General features: G+C 55.0%; 2 protein-coding genes across 9 annotated transcripts in view; one reads left to right on the top strand and one right to left on the bottom strand.

Annotated features, from left to right (window-relative positions):
- Window positions 1–6543, top strand: part of Znf276 (zinc finger protein 276) — a 13027-nt gene extending 6484 nt beyond the window's left edge. For all 4 annotated transcript variants that reach the window (XM_004644984.2, XM_023705166.1, XM_023705165.1 and 1 more), the window contains exons 7-11: window positions 3537–3647; window positions 3717–3792; window positions 4143–4260; window positions 5840–5939; window positions 6006–6543. In XM_004644984.2, coding sequence (XP_004645041.1) covers window positions 3537–3647; window positions 3717–3792; window positions 4143–4260; window positions 5840–5939; window positions 6006–6276 — 676 coding nt within the window. In that variant the 3' untranslated portion in view covers window positions 6277–6543. The remainder of the gene's footprint in view (window positions 1–3536; window positions 3648–3716; window positions 3793–4142; window positions 4261–5839; window positions 5940–6005) is intronic.
- Window positions 6544–6604: 61 nt separating this feature from the next.
- The window catches only part of Fanca (Fanconi anemia complementation group A), a 64502-nt gene continuing 55442 nt past the window's right edge, over window positions 6605–15664 (bottom strand). For 3 of the 5 annotated variants that reach the window (XM_023705161.1, XM_023705157.1, XM_023705158.1), the window contains 12 exons: window positions 14103–14251; window positions 13037–13142; window positions 11143–11208; window positions 10924–11028; window positions 10098–10210; window positions 9214–9352; window positions 8353–8415; window positions 7766–7871; window positions 7324–7396; window positions 7008–7176; window positions 6831–6923; window positions 6605–6736 (listed from right to left, as the gene is read on the bottom strand). In XM_023705161.1, the coding sequence (XP_023560929.1) occupies window positions 6629–6736; window positions 6831–6923; window positions 7008–7176; window positions 7324–7396; window positions 7766–7871; window positions 8353–8415; window positions 9214–9352; window positions 10098–10210; window positions 10924–11028; window positions 11143–11208; window positions 13037–13142; window positions 14103–14251 (1290 nt within the window). In that variant the 3' untranslated portion in view covers window positions 6605–6628. Of the gene's footprint in view, window positions 6737–6830; window positions 6924–7007; window positions 7177–7323; window positions 7429–7765; window positions 7872–8352; window positions 8416–9213; window positions 9353–10097; window positions 10211–10923; window positions 11029–11142; window positions 11209–13036; window positions 13143–14102; window positions 14252–15664 lie in introns of those variants that run through there. The other 2 variants (XM_023705159.1, XM_023705160.1) reach the window with 2 other exon arrangements.

Genomic DNA, 15664 nt, shown 5'->3' with positions numbered 1-15664 from the left:
TACTGAGCCATCTCCCCAGCCCCAAAATGTTTGTTTTAAATTGCTTTAACTATCTTTACACGTACAGATGTGCACAGCATTACCATTCTCTTTCCAGACATTTCATTACCCCAGCGACTCTACCTGCTAGTCAACAGTGTCCCCTACTCCTCAGGCCCTGGCAGCCACCGATCGAGGTGTCCACTCTAGGCGCCGCTGCGCTGCATTTGCCCTTTTGCAGCTGGCTTCTTGGCACGGTGCCTTAGAGGTCATCAGTATCGCAGCATGTATCAGAATTTCATTCCTTTTTCGGTTGAATACTGCTTGGTTGCGTGGATGTGCGCACCACGGGTGGCTGATCCATTCCTTGGTGGGTTGGGATTGCATCTGTGGTTGTCGTGAACGTGATGGAATGGTGGCATGCACACAGGAGTCCCCTTTTCACCTTCGGGGTGTGTACTTCAACATGAAATTGTGAGCTGGATCTGGAATCCTAACTACTCCTTAAGCTGAGGTAGGGGATCACAGTTGGAGTCTGTGTTTCAAAAAAACCAAAAAGCACCGATTACAGTAATTTATGTTTCATTTACTGGGAAACTACTACTCTGTTTCCCAGTGGGATGAGCTATTCTGCTTTGCCGATAGGACATCTCCTGCTTGTCCAGCATTTCCTGGATTGTTAGCTACTTTCCTCCTTGTGATGTGCAGGTGTGCAGAGCAAGTGACAGTGTCTGCCCCTTTGTGATGCCTGCCATCAGTCATCGTGTATGTGCTTTGAAAGGTTAGCCAGGCTCTTCATGGTTCTTGCGGGGTTCTTTGTATTGGAGATGAAATCAGAGGGGGCTCAGCCTCTGAGCTACATCCCTTCCTGCCCCTTGTATTTTGAAGCAAGCTCTCGCTAAGTTTCCTAGGCTTGCCTGGAATGTGCACTCCTCCTGCCTCAGCCTCCTGAATTGCTAGGGTCACAAGTGAGTGCCACTGTGCCTGAGAGCAAGTCTTTTATCCTGGTGTGGAGGATCAAATCCAGGGCCTGTTCCCAAGCAAGGGGCAAGCCTTTTAATTTACCACCCATCTTTTAATTTAATTTTTAAATGTTGAGACAGGGTCTTAACTGAGTCGCTGAGTCTAGGATTCAACTTGTGGTCCCCTTGCCTCAGCCTTCTGAGTTCTGGGATTGTAGGCTTGCTCCAAACCTGGCTTCTTTCATCCATTTGAAAAATGTGCTGGTTTTTTGCTGTTAGGTTGGGGTGTTGCGGGTGTGTGTGTGTGTGTTACTACAGCATCGAACCCAGGGCCTAGGGCTGAGATGCATCACCACCAGCCTTTTTTAAAATTGTATTTTGAGACAGATTGTGCTGAGTCAGTAAATCGCCCACACTGGCTCCTCCGCGTCAGCCTGGGGGCTGAGGAATTACAGATACGGGCCACCACACCTTGGTCTTCCTGTGTCCAATAGCAGACCCTTAGCACATATGTGGTTTACAGTATTTTCTCCTGTGGATTCTTTTCACTGATTTGGTAGTGTTAATGTACTAAGTTGTGGTAAAGTTCAATTTGCTTTTTGTTTTTGTTGTTGTTGCCTGTGAGTTTGATGCCATATCCAAGGAATTATTGCCAAATCCAGGGTCGTGAAGATTTGTCCTTTGTGTTCTTACGACGGTTGTAAAGTTGGTAGCTTTTACCTTTAGGTCATGTTCCACTTAGTTAGCTTGTGAGTTAACGTAATCTGTGAGGCTGCGGCCCAGCTTGGTTCTTCTGCATGCGCATGTCCTCTTCCCAGCACCATCCGAGGAGGTTCTGCTCTCCCCAGACTGGGCTTGGAGCCCTTGCTGATTTAGTTGCCTGCACGGGCGTTGCTGGTCCGTGTGACTTGGCCTGTATTAACACTAACAGCACAGTCGTAACTAGCATACCTTTGGGGTAAGTTGGAGAGAGTCCAGCCGAGTTCTCCAGCTCAGGCTTTCGTTACAGTCCTACTGCCTCAGCCTCCCAAACGCTGGGAATACGGGTTTGTGCCACCACATACACAGAAGCTGTTTATCTTGGTGGTGCTGGGATTTCAGCTAGGGCGTTCTGCCACTGAGCTGCATCCCAGAGCCTCACCCCTCTAGGACAGGCTCTTAGTATAGAGTTCATTTTGGCTTTGTGATTGCTGCTTAGCTTAGGCTTTCCTCACACTTGAAGTCTTTCTGTCTTAGCTTCCAGAGTGCTGAAGCAGGTGCTATCTCATGGTTGTAGGCCATCCACCTTTTAAAATATGGTCACCCCATGTTACCCAGACTGGCCTCAAATTCACTGTCCCTATCCCTCAGCTTCCTGAGGGGCCAGAATCCTAGGCATGTGCTAAAACACTTCACCTAATTTTTTTTTTTTTTTTAATGTATTTAGTACAGGGTCTACAGGGTCCTAATACATAGATCGGACTCATAGTGATTCTCCTGTTTTCAGTCTCCCAAGTGCTGGGATTATAGGTGTGCGCACCATGCCCAGTCTAACACTTCACTTAAAAAGCTATTTTAAATGCTTTATTTTGCAAGACTAGGTTCTGAGGCAAGGGTTTCTCTGTGCTTGGCTAGCACTCAGGTGCAAGGCGGCACATACACTTTTTCTCTCCTTCTGGACACTGATTGTTCAGGGATCTGTCAGTACCAGAAGGGAACTTCCTTGAGTAGACAAGTCCATGGAAACCTGGAGCAGAAACTCAGCACTGAAGGCCTCAAAGCTTTAAGCTCAAGAGCAGGACAAGAATGATACTTTTACCACTGTTTTTCAGCATAGTACTGGAGGTTTTTGACAATAATTCAGCAAGAAAAGAAGAAACCAGAAAAATGGATTATATAATTGTATATGTAGAAAACCAGAGACAAAAGTAACAGGAATGGGAATGTGGCCAAGTGGTAGAGGATTTGCCTAGCATAGGCCTTGGGTTCAATCCCCAGCACATGAAAATTAAAATGTGCTGTCACCAGAAATTACAAAATTGTTTTTTCAGAGTGTTGTTAATGTACAGACATAAAGAAGATTTACGTTTATTTTTTTTTTCCTTAAGACAGTGTCTCCCTATGTAGTTCAAGTTGTCCTCAAACTTGCAGTGATCCTCCTGAGTTGGCTTCCAAAGTGCCAGTGTTTCAGGCATGTGGCCGTGCCTGATTTGTGTGTTGTTTTTGGTATCCCAACTTTGCTGGACCCTTCGTGTGGACCGCTGAACTAGCTGCAGCCCTCTGTTGCCTTGACCTTGTTCTTTCCTGGCAGGATGCCTTGCTAGACCGGTAGCCAGTGGAGCTGGTGCTGAGCTCATAATGCCTTGCTCGCTTGTGGTGGGAAGTGGTCTGGGAAAGGCCAACTCCAGAGCTCATGGTGTCTGCAGACATCGCTTGGTTCTTAGAGCAGGGACGCGGCTCTGGTGCTGGGCTGCGCCCTCCCTCCCACAGTGGCTGGGCCAGGCAGTTCTCCCGGAGTCAGGAAGCCTCCGGTGCTTGACCGGGGTGCACAAAGATGAGAATCTGCTGTGGGGGGCAGAAACATCACTGCATCTGGGTGCTGTTTGCCTGTTTCAGGCTCTCTGGGAAGAAGACTGAAAGCAGAGAAGCCAAGAAGGCTGAAGAACCAAAAATACGGAAGAAACCTGGGCCCAAGCCTGGGTGGAAGCAAAAGCTCCGGTGTGAGAGGTGAGGGGCTACCGAATGGGGTGGCCTGGGCTGCTGGGTGGCGCCTCCATGGTGTGCGCTCTCTTGCAGGGAGGAGCTGCCCGCCATCTACAAGTGTCCTTACCAGGGCTGCACGGCTGTGTACCGTGGGGCCGATGGCATGAAGGTGAGCTGCCGTGTGAGCGGGGGCCAGTACTGGTGCTGCCTGAGGACGCTTGTCTGCCTAGGCTAACAGACTCGGGCCGGCCACCGCTGGTGATGGGATGGGGAGCCAGCCTTCTGCTCTAGAGATGCTCCCTGTAGGCCCTGCAGCTTCTAAGTGAAACTATGGAATCAGTGGAGGCTGGGGTGCACTCGCCTGTGTGCCTGAGGTTCTGGGTTAGGCCACTGGGATGGCAGGGGGGCCTGGCGAGGAGTGGGGCCTGCCTGCCGTTGTGTGCAGGCGCCCAGCAGGCCCGGGATGTGGGCCCTGCTCCAGACACCACGGCCAGTGTCTCCTGCCTCTTTCCCCTGCAGAAGCACATCAAGGAGCATCATGAGGAGGTCCGGGAGAGGCCCTGTCCCCACCCTGGCTGCAACAAAGTGTTCATGATCGACCGCTACCTGCAACGCCACGTGAAACTTATCCACACAGGTGCCTGCTCTCCAGGGAGACCCCGAGGCCCAGCCCTGTGGGTGGCATTGGATGCTGGCATGGCCAGCCATGGGAACATCCACTCCAGCCACCCGCACCCTGCCTGAGGAGCTGTCAGGCAGCCTGAGGCTGTCTGGGCAGATGAGCTGCAGTGCTCCTAGCTCATGGGGGAGGTGTGTACTTGCATAGGTGACACCCAGCTGCCATGTGGTGGGCACTCTCCCTAGAGCAGTTTTTTTCTGCAAGATGTAATGGTTCAGACTGGTAGAATTCCTGGGATTTTTAAAAATAGCTGGAGCTGGGTGTGGTGACACAAGCTACAATCCCAGCACTCAGGAGGCTGGGGCAGGAAGATTCTTGTAATTTGGAGACCAGCCTGGTCACTACAGTGCAAGCTCAAGGCTAGCCTAAACTGCATAGCAAGATCCTATCTCAAAAAGATAGGGGAAAAAAGGGTTTAGTAGTCCACATCTATAATCCCAGGAGGATGAGGCAGGCAGATTGCTGTGAGGTCAAGGTCAGCCTGAACTTTCCAAGGCCCTTCTCAAAAAAACAAATCAAGGGGCCTGCGAAATAGCTCAGTGGATGAAGGCACTTCTTAAGTTAGGCAAGCACAGGATCATGCCAGTCCGGCCCCCAGGGCGGGCTTAGCTGGCCTGGACTCAGGCGTAGTGGCACACACCAGTGCTGGGGGCGGGCTGAAAACCCAAATCAAAGCAAAAATACTTTCCAGGCTGTTAAAAACGTGTGCATTGTACAAATTGTTCAGACACAGCATCCAGGCATCAGGGCCTCACTACTCTGCCATCACCCTGGAGGGCTTATTCCAGCTTAGATCTGCATGATTTTCCCTGGCGTGGGTGTGTTCAGCACAGTCCCACCTGTGCCGAGGCCACCTTCCTTGCACCCTTGTGCTATGTCCTCCCGGCAGCTGAGTCACCATGTTGACCCCAGTAGCTAGACTTCCTAAGTGACATACTGCTGTAGTCTTCTGTGCTGGGACTGACCCGCTTCTGCTGGATTATCTGTCTGGGACTTTCACAACAAAACCAGCTGTGTGACCTTTTCCTGTCACCCCATAATCCAGTTACTTCAAGTTTTTGCTCTCAGCATTCCTGCGTGTGTCCTGATGCAAGAATTTCTCTGGGTCAGGTCTTCAAGCCATGCTCACCAGACTAGTCATGGTCAGTCCGCTTTCTAGAGGTGACAGGACAGCATAAAGCGCGAGTGTGGACAGGTGTCTCAGGTGGCGCGGGTTGGTGCCTAGGGCGTGGCCCTAGATTTGCTCAGGGTAGGTGGTTGCTTTCTAACACGGAGAGCTCATTCCCCCATCCCTGAGTGGCCATGAAGTCTGAGCATCTGTGATCTCTATACCTTGCCCTTTGGGTTCTCTCAACTCAGTTGTTTTGGTTTTACCTTTACATTTACACCGAGAGAAAAGACCCAGCTATGTGGCGTTTTCAGTTGAGAAGTCTTTATTAATGAAATTGCTTGGGGCCTGGTCATAGCCCGCTTTGTGATGTCCTTTAGCCCAGCCCCTCCAGGGTGTCTGTTGAGTTCACGCCTTCTCTGTCCCCAGAGGTGCGCAACTACATCTGTGATGAGTGTGGGCAGACCTTCAAGCAGCGGAAGCACCTTCTCGTCCATCAGATGCGCCACTCGGGTGCCAAGCCGCTGCAGTAAGTGGGTGCCGGGCTCCGGGTGGGGGCACAGTAGCCTGCTTCCTCACTGCCTCTGCCCCGCAGGTGTGAAGTCTGTGGCTTCCAGTGCAGGCAGCGGGCGTCCCTCAAGTACCACATGACTAAGCACAAGGCCGAGACGGAGCTGGACTTTGCCTGTGACCAGTGCGGCCGGCGGTTCGAGAAAGCACACAATCTCAATGTGCATATGTCCATGGTCCACCCTCTGACACAGACCCAAGACAAGGCCCTGCCCTTGGAGGCAGAGCCACCGCCCAGGCCCCCCAGCCCTCCTGGGACCACAGAAGGCCAGGCAGTGAAGCCAGAGCCCACCTAAGGATCGCAGGTGGGGCTGCAGGCTGGCAGGCAGTGTGAACTCAGGTGGACGTGGGCGCTGCAGGTGTTTCACTGTTGTTTACTCTTCGGAGCTCAGGCTGCACTCTGGCGCAGGTAGGTGTGGCTGTGCTCCACGTCACCTTTCTGTCCTCTGCTTTGGGACCAGCTGTTTCTTTTCCTACAGTACTGGGCAACTTGGAGCCAGACACAGATGATGAGTAATCGACCCCTTTCCCCAATTAAAGCAATCAAGGAGGGTTGTAATCTACTTTGTAGTGCAACAGGAGCTCCTTGTGACGCTTGTCACAAATCGTCTCCAAAGGAGGTGGGGTGGGGTGCTGGGACGGGTCCAGTCAGAAGAGATGGGGTTCTTGGTACAGGTCCTCATCTGTGACAGCCTGCTGCCTGTGCAGAAGGGCACTCGTCACCTCGGGGTCACAGTCAGCACGGCCAGCCAGCAGCTGGGAAAGGAAAGGTGGCTGCTCAGCCCCTCAGCTGCCGGGCGGCAGGGGGCCCTGATGCATGTCTCGGCACAGGGGAGGGCACCTTGGTTACCTCCGCCATGCCTGAGAAACACTGTCCTGGGCACTGAGGTATTAACTGCAGCAGGAAGAGACGTGCTTCTCTTAGCAGTTCTACAGGGCTACCCTGGGGAGGAGACGGGCAGCCACAGGTCAGGCCCAGCACCTGCCTTCTTCGGCAGGCGCTGCCTTAGGGTGGGTCCTCACTTGCCTGTGGCCAGGGCTGGCCCTGCAGCTGCAGGCTTCTGTCAGTCAGGGGGGACACTGAGGTGGTCTCCCCTCCCACAAAGAGCTGGACCAGCCGGAGGTACATGTCGACAGCAACATGCAGGAAGCCTTCATCCCTGACACTGGCAGCCTCAGCAAAGTGGGGCAGGAGCCTAGGGACAGGGACCCATGACAAGATCAGGAGCAGCTGAGACTAAAGATGCCCACCTCCTGGTAGGACACGGTTGACAAGGACCAGCTGGATGCGCACCCTACCCAGGGCAAGCCCACACCCCTCAGAGCAGTTGGCAGGCCGTCACCTGTAGAAAGCGAAGGGCAGCAGCCTGGTGTGCTGATCCGGGGCCATGCGCAGGAGGTGGCCCAGCCTGGCATCTGCAAAGTGGGGGGGCGCAGGTCTGTGGCTGCTGCATGGAGGGGTGTCCCACACCGAGAGCCGCCCTTAATTACTGGGAAGGCGGGGTGCTGTTACACAGGGCTCTGGTCAGTTTACGTAACATGCTTGTGGCCCTGCCGCAGGGCAGGCTGCTGCTCTGGGCCTCGAGGTGCCCTGGGAGTTTGTGCAGAACAAGGAGGCACTCAATGTTCCCAGCTAAGCCACAGTTTAGAAACTTAGTGAGATGGAGCAAAAATGAGGCCCAAAGAGGGCTCTCTTCCTTTTTGCACTCCTCAAAGCCTCTCCTGAGGAGAGCGGCAGTCACAGTCCACACACCCTTCTATGTCAGAGCTCTGGTGGCATCTCACCTGCCTTGGTCAGCTGAAAAAGCCCCAGCCAGGGTAGCTTTCTCCTCTCCAGACACACGAGGACCCCAGCGCAGACCTCCATGGCCGTCAGAGAGTCAGCTGTGGCCTGTGTGTGGCCCACAGAAAGACAATTCGTGTTTGTGTGCCGTGGGAGTGAACCCAGACACTGAGCTGCGTCCTCTGGGCTCCCGTTCCTTTTAAGTAATTTTGTTTTGGACAGGCTCTTGCCAAGTTGCGCTGGCAGGACCTACACTTGGGATCCTCCTGCCCACACCTCCCAGCCTGCTAGGATTACAGGTATGCATCACCATGCCCACTTGTTCAAAGTCTAAAAGCTGGTGACAGCCTTCAGAAGGTGTCACACTGAGCTCTGGACGGAGAAGCATAGGGCCAAGGGCTGACCAGGTCCTTTAGGTGCACACACCCGGTCACTGTGCCCAGCTCTGAAATAGGACCTCAGGAGGGAGCCGGGCAGGGCACACATCCCGAGATGCCTGGGTGCAGGCAAGTGGGCCTGCCACAAAGCCCAGCAGCCTGACCTGCCCAGCAAGAAGCGAGGTTCACCTCAGCTGAGGCATCTGACTTACACTTGGGGTCAGGTGTGATGACAGCAGGCCGAGCAAGGAGAAGAAAAAGAAGGGCCCCAAGAGCTGTGGAGGAAACAAGCAGTGACTGTGAAGCCCGGCTCCCAGCCCAGGAAGCCCAACCCATCCTTGGGAGCCCCCACCCCAGGCTGCTTGGTGAAGGGGAGATCAAGCTTGCTGCTTGTGAGGAGAGCGCAAGAACACGTGACTGCCGCCGAGGGTGACCGCTGGGGCCCGTAAGCCCCGGTGCCTCACGCCACAGCCTGGCTTTCGCCACAAGAGCAACTGCTAAAATGTACATGCAGCAGCAGACCACAAGTGCTGATGGGCCTACATGCCGGGCTGTGTCCCAGCTCTGGGTTGGTGTGAGCTGGGCTAACACAGGGACCCTGTGCTGAGCAGTCGGGGTTACCCCCAGTTTGCTTTGCTTTGGTTCCCTCAGGAAGGCCTTCTGGCACGTGTTGCCCTGGGCTCCTTAGGCAGGATTTGGGTGCTGTATAGTGGGGCACCTGGGGGTCAGGGTGCAGGCTGGGATCCCTTCCTCGAGCCCACCATGTAGGTGGCAGGTGTCCACGGTGCTGCCTCAGAGCTTGAGCTGTGGTACCGAGTGGCCTCAGCATACGGGTCAGGGCCCTGACCCTGCACCAACAGCAGTGGCTCACCACTGGGTTCTGGTGGAGAGCTCAGCAGGCCACAGAGAGGGATACGAGGATGCCTGAGCCCCGCTCATAATTCACATGAGTGATGAGAACACAAGTGCACGCCTGTTCCAGGGAAGCAAAGCCCACTGAGAAGTTCTGGAGAAACATGCTGACTGAAAACTGGCCTGCGGGGGAAAGAGTGCCCACGCCTGACACGCCTTGCCTCCTCTTTCTCGTAGTCCAGCTGCTTCAGCACCCTCCTCACATCATCCTTCCTGACTCGCTGGACTGCAAAGTACAGTGCAGCAGCAGAGACCCAGGCTGGGCTGGGGGCAGGAGAAGTCGAGTCTGGGGAGAGAAAGCTGGGACACAGAACACGTCTTTGAGGGCCTTAAGGCCACATCAGAACAACCGACTCCTGTGCCTGGCCTGCCACTGCACCCGCACTCGTCGGTGCTGATAGTAAGAGGCTGTCCTTCCAGCAGAGAGCACAGAGGCGCCTCAAGACCCCTGGCTCTGCACGAGGGCTTGGCAGCAGGGCGGTGTCCTGCAGGGAGGACCTCGCTGGGGAGGCCAGCTGGGTCAGGTCTGACAGAACAGGACAGAGTGGTATGGTGCCCTGGGTGAAGTATGTAATAGGGTTCAGGGGTGTAAGAAACTTCAAGCAATCGTCTCTGTGGGGTTAGGATTGTCAGGCACAGCCTGCTCATCTTTCCCTTCGATTTGCTGAGGTGGTTTTAGGCACCTGACTCTTGGGGAGTCCCGCAGGCATGAGGGATTGAAGCGAGTCCCCAAGTAAGGCATTCTTGGTAGAGAAGGTCAAATAGCACTCACGGGACATTGCCACCACAGGGAAGGCGGGAGACTAGCACCCTGGCACTGATGGCACCTCCTGCACCCTTGGGTCAGACAGGAGTGCAGGATCAGCTGTGCTGGAGTGAGTGCTGCTGAAGTAGGCCTGCATCAGCATTCCTGAGCTGCCACCCAGACAGCCTGTCAGCCCAGTCCTCCGCTTTACAGACCTGGGGCTGGATCCCTGAACATCCATGCAAACAGCGCAGCCCCAGCAGCAGCCGGAGCTCCTGAGCGCCCTACCCCAGTGCCTACCTGTGGGCAAACTGCTGAGCTTCCCGCAGCCTCTGCAGTTCCTGTGGCAGTGTCACCTGGCCGGACTTTTGCCAACGGCCACACAGCACTGACTCCAGGCTTGACCACCATGACTTGGAGAAGAGAAGTCACTGGGAAAGGGGTCAGGGCAGCTCTCCCTGGGCCCAGCTCCAGCTCCCAAGACCAGGAAGGCCTGGGTGCGAGAGGCCATGCACAGCCCCGTCGGCAGGCCAGGGATCTCCCGAGGGCTCTGCACAGCTTACGTCCCACCGCTTTATGGCATTAGTGTCTTGCTGACCTCACTTGCGCCCCAAGATGATTCCATTGGGCAGTCTATTCCCCAGGACAGGAAGGAAGGGACCCACCAGACGCAACGCCCTGTGAACCTGCCGGGTGTCCGTGCACACCCCATACCCTATGGTGAGCTCACCCAGGCCCCATGCACATACTGTGGAGAGCAGGTGTCTTAAACACAGCCTTGGCTGACACCCACTTCCCACCCAGGGAAGGAGGCCCCTGGATGCGCCACAGTGGGGAGGGCAGGGCATCGGGGCCTGGGCCCAGTGTGGCAGACAGCACACGCAGCCACATGGCTGCTCCAGGAGCCGGTGAGGCCACAGCCATGTACATGACAGGCTCCGATAGCAAGGCCCACGGGCTCTGTGGTATCTGCAGTGAGGATGGAGGACCAAGCGCGGTGACGATGCGAGGGGTGGACATAGCCTCACTAAAGCACACATCACTGCTTCCCTGCTTCTCCTACACATGCTGTTGAATGACAGACAAGGAAACAAAATGGTCCCCAGTGCAGCACAGCCGGGCCTACCAGTGCTGAGGTCACCAGCAGAGGGCATCTGGTCTGGCACTGGGCCAGGGTGAGGTTGGCAGTCTGTGAGGGATCCAGGCTGCGTGAGCAGGTGTTCAGGAGCCCCTGTGGCCGGAAATGTGCATGCGCTCAGTGGTTCCCGTGCCAGGTACCTAGAGCAGCTGGGTAGTACCCCACAGGTCTCTGGGGATGCCCGCAGGATGCCAGGCAGATAGTTACCCTGAAGAAGTGGACGGTGATGTCATGGGTCAGGCTCAGGGCGCCACGGTGGGTGCAGAAGTTTCTCTGTAAAACATCAGCAAGGCTGTGAGGGAGAGCCCGGCAGGGCAAGGGTGAGGCCCGCAGCAGCCTGCGGGGCTCCCAGAGCTCTTGGCCTCCGCCCGGCCAGTGCTGCTAGCTCACGGCCTCCCCATCCACCTCTCTGGCCCCCACAGGGCCAGAAGCAGCCAGGAAGGACAGCTTCGTCATCTTTGCCTCTGCCCACCAAGCACTGCGCTTCTCACCTGAGCACACAGACTACCCATTCTGAGCGCTAGAAGAGCCTTCACGGAGAACGTAAAAGACTGGGTGAATTTTCTAGGCTTGTTTGGCCAGCTCAGCCTGCTGAGGGCGAAGCCTGTGTGGCATGTGGTGTCGGGGATTGAACCTCGGTCCCCTGCGCCTGCCTAAGCTTGCTTCTGCAGGAACTTTAAGCCACTGAGCCATCTTGCCAGCTCTTTTTTTTTTTTTTTTTTTTTCTTTTGGGTTAATTCAACCTATTCAAGTTTGTTTTTATTTATTTTTTCACTTAGGTATTTGGTACAGGGTCTCACTATGCAGCTCAGACTCATAGTGATCCTGTTTTCAGCCTCCCCAGTGCTGGGATTACAGGCGTGTGCCACCACACTCAGACTCGGTAGACAGCTCAGCAAACCCCGGGAGCAGGGCTGGCACTGCCAGTGGGGACTGGGCTTGACCTGTGACCTTAACCATCAGAGAATAAACGTGGCGCCGCTCCCGCCCTAGACACGCAGGTGCTTATCTAGGTGTTAGCGCGTCTCTTCCTCTGCTTTCTGGCCGCTTCTCAAGTGCTACTGCTGGGCTGGAGAGATAGCGGCACAAGCACCTGCTAGGCAAGCACCAGGTCCCGAGTTTGATTCCCAGTACGGAAAAGAGTCCTCTTCTCAAAAACAGACATAAAAGAAGGTCAACTAAGTTAGCCAGGGTGGTGGCAAGAGCCTGTAATCCCAGCACTGGAGAGGCTGAGGCAGGAAGACCATTGCAAGTTTGAGACCCACCAAGGCTGTGTGAGCTCAAGGTCAGCCGGAACTGCATAGTAAAAGCCTGCCTCAGAAAAAAGAAAAAAAGAAGGCAAGTGCTGCTTGCGTAGCTGGGCGTGCAGCCTGAGCTCCAGCTCTTGCCGTACTTGTGCTTTGGTTTTCCTTCTGTTTTCTTGGTGGTGGTGGTAATACTGAAAACTGAGCGCAGGACCTTTAATATTGAGCTACATCCTCAGCTCCTTTTTATATTTTGAGTCTTACTAAGTTACTCAAACTGGGCCAAAACCTAAGATTTTCCTGCATTGGCCTCCCAGAGTGCTGGGACTATAGGCGTACTCCCACCATGCCCTGCCAAACTTGTAGATTTTTTAAAACAGTAAAGCGTTCTCTATGTGCAGAAACTGCTTCTCGGAGCGCAGGGAGCTGACAAAAATCACCCCTGAAAGCGAAGACGGGAGCGGCACGTTTTATTCTCTGATGGTTGAGGTCATGGCGCAGGTGACACTGGCAGTTTCCACCGTGAAATGAAGCAGGGCTACTGGGTGGGCTGCCAGGTGGGTGGCACGTGAAACACATCAGAACTGGAGAACCAGTGGGTGGTGAAGCAAACGCCCCAAGGCCAATGCATCAAGACCCGAGGGCAACTGTGTAGCGTGTGGACCTGCACAAAGCCATCTCGGCCCAGCCAGCACTATGGCTTCCACCACCCTAGCAGGAGTGGGCGGGGGGTTCTAGGCACATGCTCGCAGCCCTCAGCCCTCTGGGCATCCTCCTCCAGGCTTCATCTCCCCAGGAGCCCACACTCAGACTTGGGGGTTCCCTCCCCACCCGGGGGCTCCCCTCGCAGCACCCACCAGCTCCGAGTTGACCAGGTGGAAGAACTCCTCACAGCTGGGTGCAGCAGACTCCTCAGCCTCCTCCCTCCAGAAGAGAACAGAGGCGGGCAGGCGGAGGAGCAGCCTAGGAGGGAAGGGCCACAGCAGCAGTGAGGCCAACGCACAGCCCGCGGCTCCCCAGCTCCCCAAGCCCCTCAGCCGCGTCCGCAGGGCCTACCCCCTGCCTAGGCCTTTTTCTAGTCATGTGGAGCCTGCCACAGGGACTCAAAGGGAGCTCCCCAGGGCCGGGGAGACGGCTCAGTAGAATAAGCACTTCCCTGGCAAACACAAGGGTCTGAGTTCCACCAAAAAAAAAAAAAAAGAGCTCCCCAAAGGCCTGGTTATGAGCCCCTTGGCAGGAGCAGCCCCACAGCCTCAGGAAGCCATCCCCGCACCTGCAGATCGACTCAGCTCATGCTCTAAAGAAAACCCGGCAGCGGTGCACATCTTTGAGCAGCTTTCCTGATTCTGACTTAGCTCCTTACAGTACGTGCTTCAACAGGAACTCTTGAGGACAAGTCGGAGAGCCTGCACTCGGAATACCTCTCCTGGCTCCAGGCCTGCTCCCGTGGGGGCCTCACGGAGACAGCACCCAGAGGTGGGGGGGGCGGGGCAGGGAAGCAGCCAAGCAGCGGTGGACTCCCAGGCGAGTGACCAGGCCTGCGAGCCACCGGGGGACAGTATGTGTGCCCCGAAGGCCTAATGCACTTTTAGTGGGACTTTTCTGGAGGTGGCTAGACCTAAAGCTTGTAATCCATGGTTTGATGCTGTGACTAAGGGCGCGTGATTGCTGGATGAGTCCATTGATTGGACTGGCCCTGCCCTAATCCTGGTGGACTGGATATAAGGGACAGAAGGAGGCGTGTACCTCTCGTTGCCTTTGCCATGGCATGCCTGCCATGCCCCTCTGCCAGCCACACTGCCTCAGAGCTAGCCGATCACCGACTGAAACCTCTACAAGCCATAAATTATATAAATCTTTCCTCCTTTAAGTCTGGGTATCAAGCATTTTGTCTCAGCAACAAGAAAAGTAACTGAGACGTACCGCTTGCACATGAGGACCTCTTGCTGTCTCCAGAGGCTGGTGGCCGCAGCTCTCCCACCTGCCAGGGCCTTGAGCCGTCTGTGGAACACTCGGAAGACAAAGTGTCCCTGAGAGACAGGACAGCTGAGGTTAAGGTCGGCAGCCATCTCCTAGAAGAGAGCAAGGCCAGACAGTCACAAGCCCAAGTTTGTCTTTTGTCCCCAAGAATGAAGACAGAAAGTCCTCGTGGATTAACACTGGCCACAGTCAGAGCCCCCAAGAGACAGGCTGGGGAGAGAGAGTGCCGTGGGAACTGTGTATGACAGCTGTTCTGCTTGGGAATCTTTAAATTATAAAAGTAACAGTGCAAGGAACGCTGTTAGCCAGACTCCTAGCCTTCACACCATCTGTCCCCTGCGGGGTGTGCGTAAGTGTGCATGCGCACGTGCACGTCCAGAGACGAGCCACAAACATGATTTGGATCCCCCCACTCTGTGGGCTCAGCCTCAGGCCTGGAGCATCAGCACGGCACAGCACCTTTGCCCAGAGTTGGGTGGGTGCTGAGCATGAAGCTTGTGTTCCCTTATCACCTTGGAACAATTCCACGAATTTTTTCATGACACCAATATTCTTTAAGAAAATGAGACTTTTAAATGCTAAAGTGGGGGACATCCAGGAAGATGGCAGAGTGGTAAGCAGCAGAGAAAGAGCCTCTCTGAGATCTGTCCAGAAGCTGCAATACAGCAAAATGAGGAAGCGATGAGGAGTGGGTCCCTGCGCCCAGGCGGGATCTGCAGCTAGGACGGAAGCCCATGAGGAGAGCGGGGAGAGAAATTCCAAGGCAGAAGAAGGCGGTGGGCAGCTCCTGCTCCCCAGTAGGGACTCACTGCATGGGAGGGACAGATGGACACACAGCAAGTGCTGGCAACGCCAGGGGCCTCCTCAGAGAAATGCAGCGGTGGAGGGGAGCAGTGGGCGCTGGGGGACTGGGTGTCCTCGGGAGGTGCCTGGCCACAAGCCGACCTGGAGTGGGGTCGGCTGAGCTCGGAACGCCACACAACTGGGGCTCCACCTGTGGCTCCCAGCTAAGTTCAGGCGTGCAGAGGTGCACTGCCTGACGCAGGCAGGCAGCCGGTCCCAGCCTCGAGGCCGGAAACCCACCTGAATTTCAGGGGATAAAAGGTGCAGGCTCACTGCCATTATCCAGCGCCCCACCATAAAGCCACTGCTGGCGTGCTGGGATAAGTCAGCACGGGTCTGGACCGCCTCCACTTGCCGTCTACCAGTGACAGCAGAGACAAACCAGGCAATGGACTTGCCCCTCTCCTTGTTTGCTTCCTCCTTTATCTTCTTTGCATGACTGTTAACATGGTTTCTAGTTTTTTGTGGCTGTTTTGTTCCGATCTTCCTTTCATTTCTTCCTTCTTTCCATGGTCTGTATCAGTTTCCCCGTTTACATGACCCTCCTTTGTCCTCCTGCCTTGCTTTTAATCTCTTATTTCTCTCATTTTGTCCCCTAACCGCTTTTAAATTTTTTTTTTTTTCACCCTAGAGTAAAACTGCATACTGAAGGCTTATTTACT

This window comes from Octodon degus, unplaced genomic scaffold (assembly GCF_000260255.1).
Source record: "Octodon degus isolate 3935 unplaced genomic scaffold, OctDeg1.0 scaffold00215, whole genome shotgun sequence".
Taxonomy (NCBI): domain Eukaryota; kingdom Metazoa; phylum Chordata; class Mammalia; order Rodentia; family Octodontidae; genus Octodon; species Octodon degus.
Note: the sequence above shows the minus strand (reverse complement) of the source record. Positions and strands in the feature narration are given on the sequence as shown.